The sequence below is a fragment of the Anneissia japonica genome, unplaced genomic scaffold (assembly GCF_011630105.1).
Source record: "Anneissia japonica isolate Jap-2015-1 unplaced genomic scaffold, ASM1163010v1 scaffold694_len1028156_cov167, whole genome shotgun sequence".
In the NCBI taxonomy this organism is placed as follows: Eukaryota; Metazoa; Echinodermata; class Crinoidea; order Comatulida; family Comatulidae; genus Anneissia; species Anneissia japonica.
Genome location: NW_022727885.1, coordinates 928,429 through 941,048, shown reverse-complemented (window position 1 = coordinate 941,048; position 12,620 = coordinate 928,429). Strand labels below are relative to the sequence as shown.

Sequence of the window (12,620 nt, the reverse complement as noted above, 5' to 3'; positions counted from 1 at the left end):
GCTTAAACAAGTAAACAGGAAGGCCAAAACTAAACTTTAGAGGCAATCCTCAATAAATAAGCCAAATGATTTATCCAGAATAATTTGGAATGCCATAGGTTTAATTTAGTGTACTGGGAGAACGCTCCTAAAATTGAGTCCAAATGGTGTGGTGGTTTTAAGTAAAAGTTCCCAGTAATTCTCTTTATATTTGCGATTTTTGTTGCTCCAATTGGCATTATGGTCAATTGCAATCACTCTGAAATTTGAAATTGAATGACCAGCTAAATTGAAATGTTCGGCTACTGGTTGATCAAGATGTTAGATGTTCTGATAGCTGATCTGAGTTGTGTCATTCTCATACGGAGAGTGTTTTTTGTTTCTCCGACATATTGTTTATATATATATATATATATATATATATATATACTTTTTGACAATTTATGGGGTTGTAAGGCTAATTTAATCGATTTTAGTATACTACTAATATGTAGAAAATACATATAATTGTTTTTTCTCCCCGACGAATTTGCTTTCCCTTCTGCCGCAACCTCCCCCACTGGCGCCACCCCTGCCAAATAGTGAGAACAGACGGAACTATAATTATGAGAGCAGACGTTAAGAGAGGTGATCGCTTACGGGAAGTAGTCGCACAGGGAGGTTAAACAGTATTATACCAGAAAAGAGTTATATTATACTCTTCCCTAATTATAAAAAATAATACTGTAATAAATTAGTGTTTTCTTTTTTGCTATCACGATACGGGTAACCAGAGAGATATCATCATCGTAACAAAATGCTTATTACTACCCTCGCCTCTCCGAGGGGAAACTTAAGGGATTACCTTCGCCTGTCCGAAGTATAGAGGAAGGATTGCAATAGCGCGCGTGTGTGTATTTGTCTGTCTGGTTGTCGTGGTGTCTGTACGTCTGTGAGTGGTATGTGTGTCCTTCCTGGTACATAACTTAACTACTAGATCCAGTTAATTAGATGCACTTTTGTACTTGAATAGTATAACACGTATCTCGGTTTTTCTTAAATTTGGAAATTGTTATTTGAAAATGTTATTTATATATTTTCCGACATTAAAAGCGGACAGAGCCATCTAGAGTGGATCGTTCGGCCTTGCTTGGCTAGGCCGATCGAATTCGAGCGTATCGACCACAGGCCAGATTTGAGGTGAGTAAAATGTTGGCCGCCGGTAGACTGAAAGCCGTCCGTCCGGCATGCAAACTCGCCCTATTGATAGACTTACCACGCGAGGCCTGTGATGAAGCAGTCGAGCCGGTGTCACGAAAATTCAGGTACCATCAAGAAATTAGGTACCAGACCTAAATTCTCGTTTAAGCAACAATTATGGGTTTGTAGATATATTTTATAGAAAATGGAACTTAAAAATTTTCATTTTTTTAAAACTATCGAACGATCGTTATTAAAGAGGTGAATCTGTATTTGGAGCAAAAACCGTGAAAAAAAGTAGAAAATATACGATTTTGAATGTTTTTTAGTCTTGTTAATGCTTCAAATCGCGTCCGCAAAGACTACGACGCTGACCTAATTCTCTTCACTGCTACAACAGCAGTGCGAATATTGTCCTTGTTACCGCCTGCTCGCAACCAGGCTTTGCATCGTGGCGTATGAGTGCTCTTCCATTTTAATCCAATCAGAGTAGATACATGCCCATAGTGGGAAAACAAAATATGAAAAAGATGGGTAGCGGTATAAGTTGATTGACTTTGATAATGAATAGCGCCAGTAAACATCAGGCATCAAATTGCTTGGTATGACGGTATACCCCTCTCCCCATATCAAATTTTAAAAACATGATTAGACCAACTTTACTGAATTTTTTTTTATAGCTTTTTAGACGTTGTCTGTGTTTGTTCATTACTCCGTTGACTGTGCAATTTGAAATCGTTTTTTTATGGGACCCGCATGGAAGTTTTGTAGTTGTTACTTTTTATGGCTTATCCTATTAATAAGGGTTGTTTGTTACACTTTGCCTTCCTTGTCCTGATGTTTTAATTACATGATTAATAAATAAATTCAATCCAAAATAATCAAAATTGATTGGAAATGGAACTTAAGAATATTTCTTAAAATTGTTTGCCAATTTTCCAAAAGATAATGGTTCCTATGTTAAGAATTTCTAAAACCAATTTAGGCATGTTAAATTGTTTTATATATTGCTCTGCTAATAATGATACAATGCGAATACAATACTTTATATAATTGTAATATAATAAATATAACTTTTTATAAAATATATAAAAAATTAAATGCCGAAATTTTCTCATAAAATGCAGTTAGAAACAAATACAATAAAATATAATGAAATCGTCAATGAAATAACATTCATGCATTTAAAATGTATAAATACAGCTGTATATCAACAAAGAGCTAAGGTAAATTATTTAAAACTGTATACTGTCTAATTTGTTTATGTTGTTCTATATACATGGAGATAATAATAGGTAAAGTGGGTTCTAACACACTTGAGTTGTAAAATGACAGAATTGGAAAAATCAGTAAAATCTTGTAGGCTATGTTAAAATCACTTTAGCGCTTGAAGATAAAAAGTATATTTAATTCTCTGATCTAAGAAACGTTTGAATATAATATACTCAATGTCACCAACAATCCTCTATGCAATTCAATGTGAATATTATAATCGTATCTACTTTCAACGCAGTACTGTGTTACCCACTTCGCCTCCGCTATCATCTGAAGTCAAATGCAATGCAGTCAGTCTCGTATACATTTATATAGGTTGATGTATGCAAATTAGGCTTCCAGTTTGGATTAAAGTCCATCTAAAATGACATATTCTAGGTACTTTTAAAATGTCATAAAATAATAAAAAATTGTATACATAATAAACATATCGGTGGCTTTCCTTTTATTTTCAGATAACGCGTTTTTCTGAAAACGAGTTTTAAATCACCTTTTTTACTGATTTCTGTATCGCTAAGCCCCGCCTTCTGATTCTGACCTTTACCGGAGATGACATACACTCGGTACAACATGATACAGGATGTTCGTGGAATCGCGACTCTTGGCAACATAAACATATTATATAGTAGGATTCATGGGTTTACGATATTCTCAGTAAAGGCCAGGGATATTTCACAATCTACAATCATGGACAATTATACATTAGGTCTAAACCATGTTTATTTTGTAGTGTATGTTGCTTTGGCGTATGGTGCTCAACTTTTTGTTGTTAATAATTTTTTTTATCTATGTTAAATTTGTGATTAAGTAATTAATTTAAAGACTCCTTGTCATATTTTAGTTAAAACAAGTTTTATTGGGATGCGTGGAAAAAGAATATTGATATTTTATTGATAAAAGTAAAATTAACCACCGATTTTTTTTTTTTTTTTTTTTTTTTTTTTTTGAGATGTGACGCTAAGCAATGCAGTGCATCATTTAGAGATCTATTTTCTTACATACTTGATTATTAGGTGTTGCTCTACTCTATTCCAAAAGGGAAAAAAGTTGCTGCTTGTTACCATACCACGATAACTAAGAATTCAAAAAGTCCAATTAGTTTCAAATTTGGCAAAATACAATGAATGAATTTTGTGACTATTAATTAACGCAATTCCCAAATTTGTAATATACATTTTTCGGTAGCCACACACCGCGTCGTGCGCTCGTCCTACCCAAATGTCCATATAATTAGCAAAATACTAACTTTAACGTCATACTAACACTACTTATTCAATATGGAGCACTGTCTGTTGTATGTAAGAAACTACAGCAACAATACCTATATATTTTACAATTATTATAACATTTTCAGTTTGGTTTGCCAAAACCATGGTATTTAGTGTCTAATAGAAACCCTATAATTAAAGACCCACAATCAACATGAGTCCCAAATTGAAAGAATCTACATCCGGGAGATATGTTTAATTGAGTTTTCTTAAGACATCAAAATACATTTTGCTGTCTGGGAGACAGTTAATAATACAGTAGCAGAAACTTTGTAGAACCATGTAAATATCATTATGAATTTGTGGGAGGTGGTTTATTTTGGGCATTGCTTGCTCGTGGAAGTGCAAGACTTCCCGCCGATTTCAAAAAGGGACATTCCGGGAATCTGCAAGAGGTTTTGGACTTTAAATATGGTCTTTCAATTTAGATGGAAATTAAAAATAATGCATCACATGTTTTTAAATGGATTTAAAGTTATTGCATGCTGTTAGAAATTTTTAAATAACACATTTAATGGTAGCCTGAAAAAAAAAATATCCATTAAAATATTACTAACAGTGCCAATAACATTATCGTTATTCAATATACAATACACAAAAACACTGCACACAAAATAATGCATTGGCTAATATTTCTAGATGTAGTATATTTTTATTGCATTAACAAATGGAGTAATAATTATTTCACCTTAAAATAATTTTAACGCCATGAATAACATCATTATTTGATAGTGGTCTTTTTTGGAGAAAACAGACCGGCAAATTTTAGTTATATCCAGTGATAAACTTCACCAAATAACAATATTGAATTACTCAATTCAGTATAATTAACATAGTATAATCAAGTTATCAACCTCCAAAGCTGAAACACTTATTTTTAGTATTTAGTATTATATCCCACAGAAAGTAAATGTACGTAAACACGGGCGTTTGTTGGACAAAACATTCATTAGCACAAAAATAAAAAAATACATGCACATTTCAATGATGCAATAAAATACTTAAAATTGCATTTACTTTACAATCTGCAAGTTTTTGCAAAGTAACAGTTGTACGTTAAACAATTAACAAGATAATGCATAATAATATAACGATCGTAGACTAAATATTTGCAGAAATACTTTTACAAACATTAATAGTAAAATTTAAATTCTACTATAATCTTATAAATAGTTAGTCTATATCTAAATATGGATGAAAACTAACAACGGAATGGAGCATTAAGCGATATAATGTAAGCTACCAAAATATATACATACATACATTTATTTGGAAAAATTATCCTTATAAACATAAAAAAATAAACTTTTATTTTGGACCGCAAACAAGGGTGGTATTTTATTGGATGTGACTTCAATTAGATGGAGAACTGGCACTGTACTCTGCAGTTCTATAAGTTTTTATTTTTTATTGAAGTTTACTTTTATATTTTAATTCAACCACCCGATTTGGCATAAAACTGGGAAAATACAAAAAAAGCAGTAATAAAATCAATGAAAATTAGATATTTGTAAACATTTGCTTATTCAACTGGTTCATTTCGTTGTCTACGATTTTATCCTTGAGTATTTCTATGCGACTGGTTCGTAAAATAGACTTAGTTGACAATAAAAAAGACTTAGATGACAATAAAAATAGAGTTAAATTATCCACGTGACAAAAATTTAGATTAATTTTTAGAAAGCAAAAATTATAACATTTACCACATGAAGTCAAAAATATCTGTAGGCTAATAGAATACAAAAACTCGATTAAAACAATTTTTTTTACGAAAAATCCATACTGCCACAAGCCGAAGCAACCTAATTACGCAGCGTGGATCGTGGTAAACTATGCAGCCATTGTGTTCAGTCGAGTATTTACCAGTTTTCTATTCGACTTCGTTATAGTAGGATTTTACAACTGTGCAGGTGGGCGTGGTTAAACAAAGAACGACCAGTTGAATACGGCCAATGTTTAAATGTTGTTGTTCAGGTTCAGCTCAACACAGACAAAAGGACTGTATGTGAGAAGGGCTGTAGACAGGACATGGATGGCAACCATTGTTAGCCAAACTGCTAAGAGCAGACGACACTTTGTTGTTACCTTTATTACAGCTTTGTGTTTTTATGTTGCAGCTATTGACTTTTATAAAATTTAAAATTTCTTTATTGTCCAAAGAAGAAAATTTATGGCGGGAACATTTTTATTGGAATAAATGTATACATACACACTTTGAACTATTTATTGAAGACTTTTAACTTATTATAACCTACCATCAGTAGGTAAAACTTTTACATATATACATACATACGTAATACAAATAAAAATAGCAAACTGCACGCATAACTATAAGGTCAAAACAAAACAACCGTTATATATAAATAGCTTTATTCGAAAAGTACACGTTTGAATCAGTGGCACACGTTTATGCGGTGCGTTCACAATAAAACTATAAACCAATAATAATAATAATAATAATAATAATAATAATAATAATAATAATAATAATAATAATAATAATAATAATAATAATAATAATAATAATAATAATAATAATAAAACCATGGGTAACAATTCGGTTAATTGCGCAAGTAATCATGCATCTTTATGGAGCCTTTACACAGAATTATCAGGTCGGTATACTTGGAAACAATCAGAAAATCAGATCATGGTAGTTGCTGGCGTTCAGCGCATCTAAAAAACCGGTCCAAAAAGCCAATAGGAATCATGCTACTATGTAGTAAAGATTACTGTTGGCGTAGTTTATCATTGTTTTAAACTCTGTTGTGCAAAGGTCTACCTCTATCGTTAAAATAATAATTTTGCCTGTTTGCCGAAGCTGTTTTACAGCAGAAGGTTGATTTTATAGCCAATCGAAAACTACTGGACATTAACGCATAAATAAATGGATTAATGCAGCTTTTAGATATTTTAAGTAGCTTAGTTATGAACCACAAGCGCTGCAATTCAATAGGCAAACTGTTTTTTTTTATTGAATTCGGCAATCAGCAAATAACGGCATATTGTATTCGGTGACGTCATGCACAGAGAGACAACAGCCACAATGGTCATTTTTATAAGGATCTGAAAAAAAAATAGAAAGAAGAAAATTACTTGTGCCAGCTATTAGTATAGTGGCTTGTTTTGTGTTTTTAGGTTGCAGCTATTGATTTTTATAAGAGTTAAGATTTCTTTATTGTCCAAAGAAGGAAATTCCGAGCGGGAACATTTTTATTTGAATATTATATGCATACACACTTTGAACTATTTATTGAAGACTTTTAGTAGTGTAGTACAATTTAAATGAACAAGAGAAAAGAAAATAGTATTGGAAACAAGTTAATCTTAGATCTAGATAATTAACTTAGGAATTGTATAAAAAAGAAAGTTTTTGTGAGACTTCTCTAGGAATGTAGATCTATAGAAACATAAATGTACAACTTCATTAGAGTCTCTATCAACGCTATTTTTTTTACCTGTACAATTTCTTTAGTCTCTATCAACGCTCTCTTTAATTATATTTCCTTCAGAAATTCTATCAGAGTTAAATGATAATATATATTGAAATATTGTGAGCTTCCAGCATGAAATATAGTGAGCTGGTTGGTCAATGACTTTTAATGAGTAGATAACACAGTTCCTGTTTGTACACTGCAAAGCTTTTATTCAGCAATAGCTACTATACATATTTACGGGTTTCTTAGATGTTAAAGAACCTTTTGAGTGGAGTCAACTTTTAATCTATAATTCTACTACAACTGATCAGATTCGGTGATGTGGGGTGTTTGCCTATTATACTCAAGGAACTATAGAGGGTTGTGTCTAGATTAAATCACCCCATTCTTTTAGAGTTTCTGATTGGATCATAGAGAAATTCTTTCCCTGTGATTTAATAGATAGTTTACCAAAAATTTGCTAATTAAGATATTATTACAAACTTCAAGACATAGGCTTAAACTTCAATCATAGATTAATAGTGTGTGAAAGACCAAGTCCAAACCACTAGGGTGAAGTTATAAATGACCAATTGTATGATAGATTATCTGTATATTCAGTTTGACTATTTAAGCTGTGAAGTCAGTTTTAGACATTTAACAGGTGAAGCGGTATCGATGATATACAAGATTCCAATTGTTATATAAGTTAATATTGTTGAACCTTAATACTACATTACATTCATTTCATTTTTTTTAAACATTATAACTCAAGGGTAAAATATATGTGTAGTAAACGTAAAACAATATAACAATTCAATTCATCTCTCCATTATTTTCTTAGAAAATGAAAATGAATAACATTTTTGATTTTCGAGGTTAATCATTCTAACACGCTTTGTTTGCATGTGTCTTAGTCTTACCAATTAAACATTAGATTGTATTTAAACGTCTAGTCTTGCCAAATCAGACGTCATATAAAAACATATTTAAAAGTAAAATAACTTATGAGGAGGAACTTGAATTAACTTTTATTTAACTTAACTAACATTATTTACTTATCTATTTGCTAAAAAAAATAATTTGCTTCTATTACACGTAGACTTAAATTCTTGTCGTGTTTAATAACAATACACAATATTCACTTTAACTCGTTTAATATCATCAAGTATTTCATAATCGTTTATTCGTATACCTTTATCATATATTATTCTAAGCATTTTCATGACAAGTAAAATTATGTAAATTTGTACTATATGTACTCGTAGGTACCAGCATTTAGTATTCATTTAAACTGACGCGTGTATCCTCATATTACATATCTTTAATTAAACTTGCATGGCATTAACAACTCAACAAGTAATAAGCTTGTTCATTTTAGTTTTGCAATATAGGCTTGGATTATTCAATAAGTTATTAATTGCTTCATTACATTTAAATCATTAAAAAATTGTTGTATTCCTCGTCATAAAATTATAAACTCAATTTAAATAATTAGACAACATGTCAATATAATTCGTACTTAAATCATTACGCTGTGTATTCACACAATATAATTTAACGTTCTCAATATTTAAATTGAATGTTCGTATCAATATTTATTTCAAGATTTCAGTATAATTCCATATTAACAAGGTAAATTAATTTTGGGAATAAGTAACTAAACTTCAACGTTCTCGAATTTATTAAAGTGCGTTTGCGAACGGTGCAATTAGTAAGTTAATGGTTATCATCACAATTTAAAAGAATTTCTTCCTGTTCACGTTCAAGTCATATCAATTAAACATATTATAATTTTTTTTTAATCTGACCAGTAAATTAATTACATTAATAAAAACGAATTTTATTCATATCAATTATTATTTAGCTTTAATAACCTCAAAAATTGCCTGGCTATGAGCAATTGAAATTGGTTATACAAATTGGTATACATGTGCGATTCAGCAAAATAAACGGTCCGTTAACCTAATATGTTCTGAATTATTGCTATATTATTGATGTTTATACTATTGTTTTGATATGAAAATCAATCAAGTATTGATTAAAATGTGCCCGTATTAATGTTCAACAATTTGCTATTTTGACATTTACTTGTTTGAAAAAAAAATGGGCACAACAAAAACGTGGTAGATGTAGTAAAATCAAATTAATTACAAAAATAGGTATTAAATGAAAACCAATTTTTAATGAAGGATTAAAAAAAATAAACAAACTCTTTCTCACAATGTTGGAATGCAACGTGTTCAACTTACCCAATTATACGTCTGTAATATTTACAACATTCATGCAAGTTCATATCAAAATTAAAATTCAATCGAATTAAAATATAATGTTTGAATTAAAGTTGGTCTAATGTTCAAAAATATTCTGTAGCATTGCAATTTCTGTCATCAGGAAGGGAAGTCCAATTAATGTCGACTTGTTTCGAATCCTAAAATATTTGTCATCTTTCGGCTTGTCTCGAATCTTAAAATTGTTTCATTTGTCGGCTTGTCACGAATCCGATTTTTTTTCTTGTTTCAATTCTCTTTTTGTAATGTCGACGCTTGTATTTTTTTTTACTGCTCATGGGTTTCAATTCTTGTTGTTAGTTAGTTGCAGTATTTGAAGAAAAATTTTAATTCAGTTCAAGAGTCATTTTAGTCATCAAAACAGGACCAACAATCTGCTTAATACTTAATCGGCTTGCGTTTATTTCGTTTCCGTCTGTTTCGAAGAGCTCAGTATTGGAGAGGATGTACGGTGAGATCAATGCCCGGGTCTTCCATCAATAAATATAAATATTGTGAGCTTCCAGCATGAAATATTGTGAGCTGGTTGGTCAATGACTTATAATGAGTAGATAACACAGTTCCTTTTTGTACACTGCAAAGCTTTTATTCAGCAATAACTACTATACATATTTACAATTGATTAACTCAGGTTAAATGGAGTCGGCTCTTAATCTATACTTCTACTACTACTAATATGATTCGGTGATGTAGAGTGTTTGCCTATTATACTCAATGTACTGGGGGTGTGTCTAGATTAGGTCACCCCATACTTTTAGAGTTTTTGATTGGATCATAGATAATTTTTTTCTCTATGATTTAATAGATTGCTTACCAAAAAGTTGCTAATTAAGATATATTACAAACTTCAAGACGTAGGCTTAAAACTTTCAATCATAGATTCATAGTGTGTGAAAGGCCAAGTTCAATTCACTAGAGTGAAGTTATAAATGACCAATTGTATGATAGAATATCTGTATATTATTCAGGTTGACTCTTCAAGCTGTCAAGTCAATTTTAGACATTTAACAGGTGAAGGAGTATCGATGATATACAAATTCCAATGGTTATATTATTGAACCTTAATACTACATTACATTTTAGTAGAAATCTATTAAAATTCTATAAAAGAAGGTTGATAAATTCCTATAGAATTAACCTATAGAAATGCTGTAGAAAGTTATAGAACTGTTTCTTTGGAAATTCTATACATTATTTTCCCACGAGAAAGAACCCAAAGTATATGGAAAATGAGAAAATTCCTGCCGGGGCTTCAGAGGAGATACTTCCAAATTGCGCCGAGGAGCAGAATTGATATATGTTAGGCCTGGACATATAAATCCATAATTTATAAACGCATTTGATTCAAATAAACTAGATTATGACATACCTTTTTTTGATTTCTGAGAATCGGGTGTGTAAACTCTTTACTTTGGTTCGACTCTTGTAAACGATTACTGGTACTGTGTATTGCTCTAATGAGGGTTACAGATGTAATGACGTAAAATACTATTAGGATGACTGCCGGAGTTATAAAGTGTGTTATAGGTTTCCACTCGTCGAACTCACCATTCAAAATAAGCACATACCTGTAGTCCTGCAGAAAGGGAGAGATAAAACTAAAGTAACTGTAGGGACAAGATGCAAACTAGTTAATGAATGTGCAAGTATTTACTATTAGCAATACGTTTGCAGTGGCATTTTCGCCTCCAACAAAAGACTTTGTCCTACACCCACCAATCCCCCCTCCCACCAATCACGTCATTTGGATGCTACCGCCACTCTCTTTAATCATTCAGTCCCCAAACTTACTCATTTTCCCCAACCCAGTATAAGTCACTGCTCCTAGACATGCCAGTGAACAAGTACAAAACTAAAGTCTCCCTCCAATTAAAGACCACTTTTAAGACCACGGTTTTGGTGGTTTATAGCAGATTTTGTAAGGGATTTCTTTGAAATCTAGACATCAATTCCTGTACTTGTTAAAAGTAACTTTCCATACTACTAACACCACCACAAACATTATTGTTACTACTAAACACACTACTTACACTTACACTTAATGTTTACCGAAAATAGTAAAGGCTAGTGCCATTATCTTCCAAGTCTTGACTTAAATATGCTAACCGAAAAGTCATGTACTATATGCTCTGGCAGGGCATTCCAGTAATTGATGACTGTTAACAAAAGTTTACCGTACACATGAGATTTCCTTTACATTCTCTGATATAGTTTCAAGCTGTGTCCCCTGGTTCTGATGTTATTGGATAATTTAAGGAAATCTTCTTGAACCATATCCTCAAAGCCTTCAACATTGTAAAATCTTCAATAAAATCGCATCGCTGTCTTATTGTCTCTAATAATAGCAGATCAAGACATTCTAGCCCTTTTTAATAATGGCAGATCCCTTATTTTCTTTACCAACTTTGGGTCCTTCTCTGCATCTTCTCCAATATTTCTTTGTCTTTGGTTCCCCCCCCCCAATTATGGGGACCAGGACTGAATATAGTATTCCATATTATGTGGACGGATACATGCCTTGTACATGACCTGAACGCTGTCTTTGTCGATGATTTTGAATGTTCTTTTGATAGTTCTCATACGAGGTAACTGGCTATTGCTTTGCATGTAATCGATCACTTGTGAAAATCACACCCAGATCTTTTACTTTGTTCACTGGCTACAATGTTTCTCATTTGAAGTTGTATACCGATTCCTCTGCCATTCTGCCAACATGAAGCACTTTACATTTCTTTGCATTGAATGTTAACAGCCTGTCCCATGATCATTCCTGAGCCATGTCAAGATGGCGTTAAAATCTTCTGGAATCAAACTTATCTTTGACGGTCTTTATAATCTTTGCATCATCAGCAAACCTGCGTTGACACTTTTATTTGGAAGGTCGTTTATGTATAGGATAAATAGAATTGGTCCAAGGACCGATTCCTGCGAAACTCCATTTACTACATCTATAGGCTTTCTTACAACCAATTTAACATATAAATTTAACTAACTAACTATTGTTCGTAAAAATACTACTACTTACGTTATGAAGAACATGAGTTGCACACAAAATTGAAATTACCCAGATAATTGCTGTAACAATTAACATTCTTTTTAAAGTGAAGAGCGTGCGAACCCTGAGTGGGTATCTCAAAACGTAACATCTTAAAATAAAAAAAAATAACGGTTTAAATAACAGTATCATAATGTCAACAGATAATGGATATATA

General features: G+C 31.8%; 1 protein-coding gene across 1 annotated transcript in view; it reads right to left on the bottom strand.

Annotated features, from left to right (window-relative positions):
* Positions 1-6,650: 6,650 nt before the first annotated feature.
* The window catches only part of LOC117113837 (QRFP-like peptide receptor), a 7,261-nt gene continuing 1,291 nt past the window's right edge, over positions 6,651-12,620 (bottom strand). Inside the window, exons 2-4 of the mRNA XM_033257285.1 lie at positions 12,434-12,554; positions 10,778-10,984; positions 6,651-6,767 (exon numbers count right to left, since the gene is read on the bottom strand). Of these exons, the coding sequence (XP_033113176.1) occupies positions 6,651-6,767; positions 10,778-10,984; positions 12,434-12,554 (445 nt within the window). The remainder of the gene's footprint in view (positions 6,768-10,777; positions 10,985-12,433; positions 12,555-12,620) is intronic.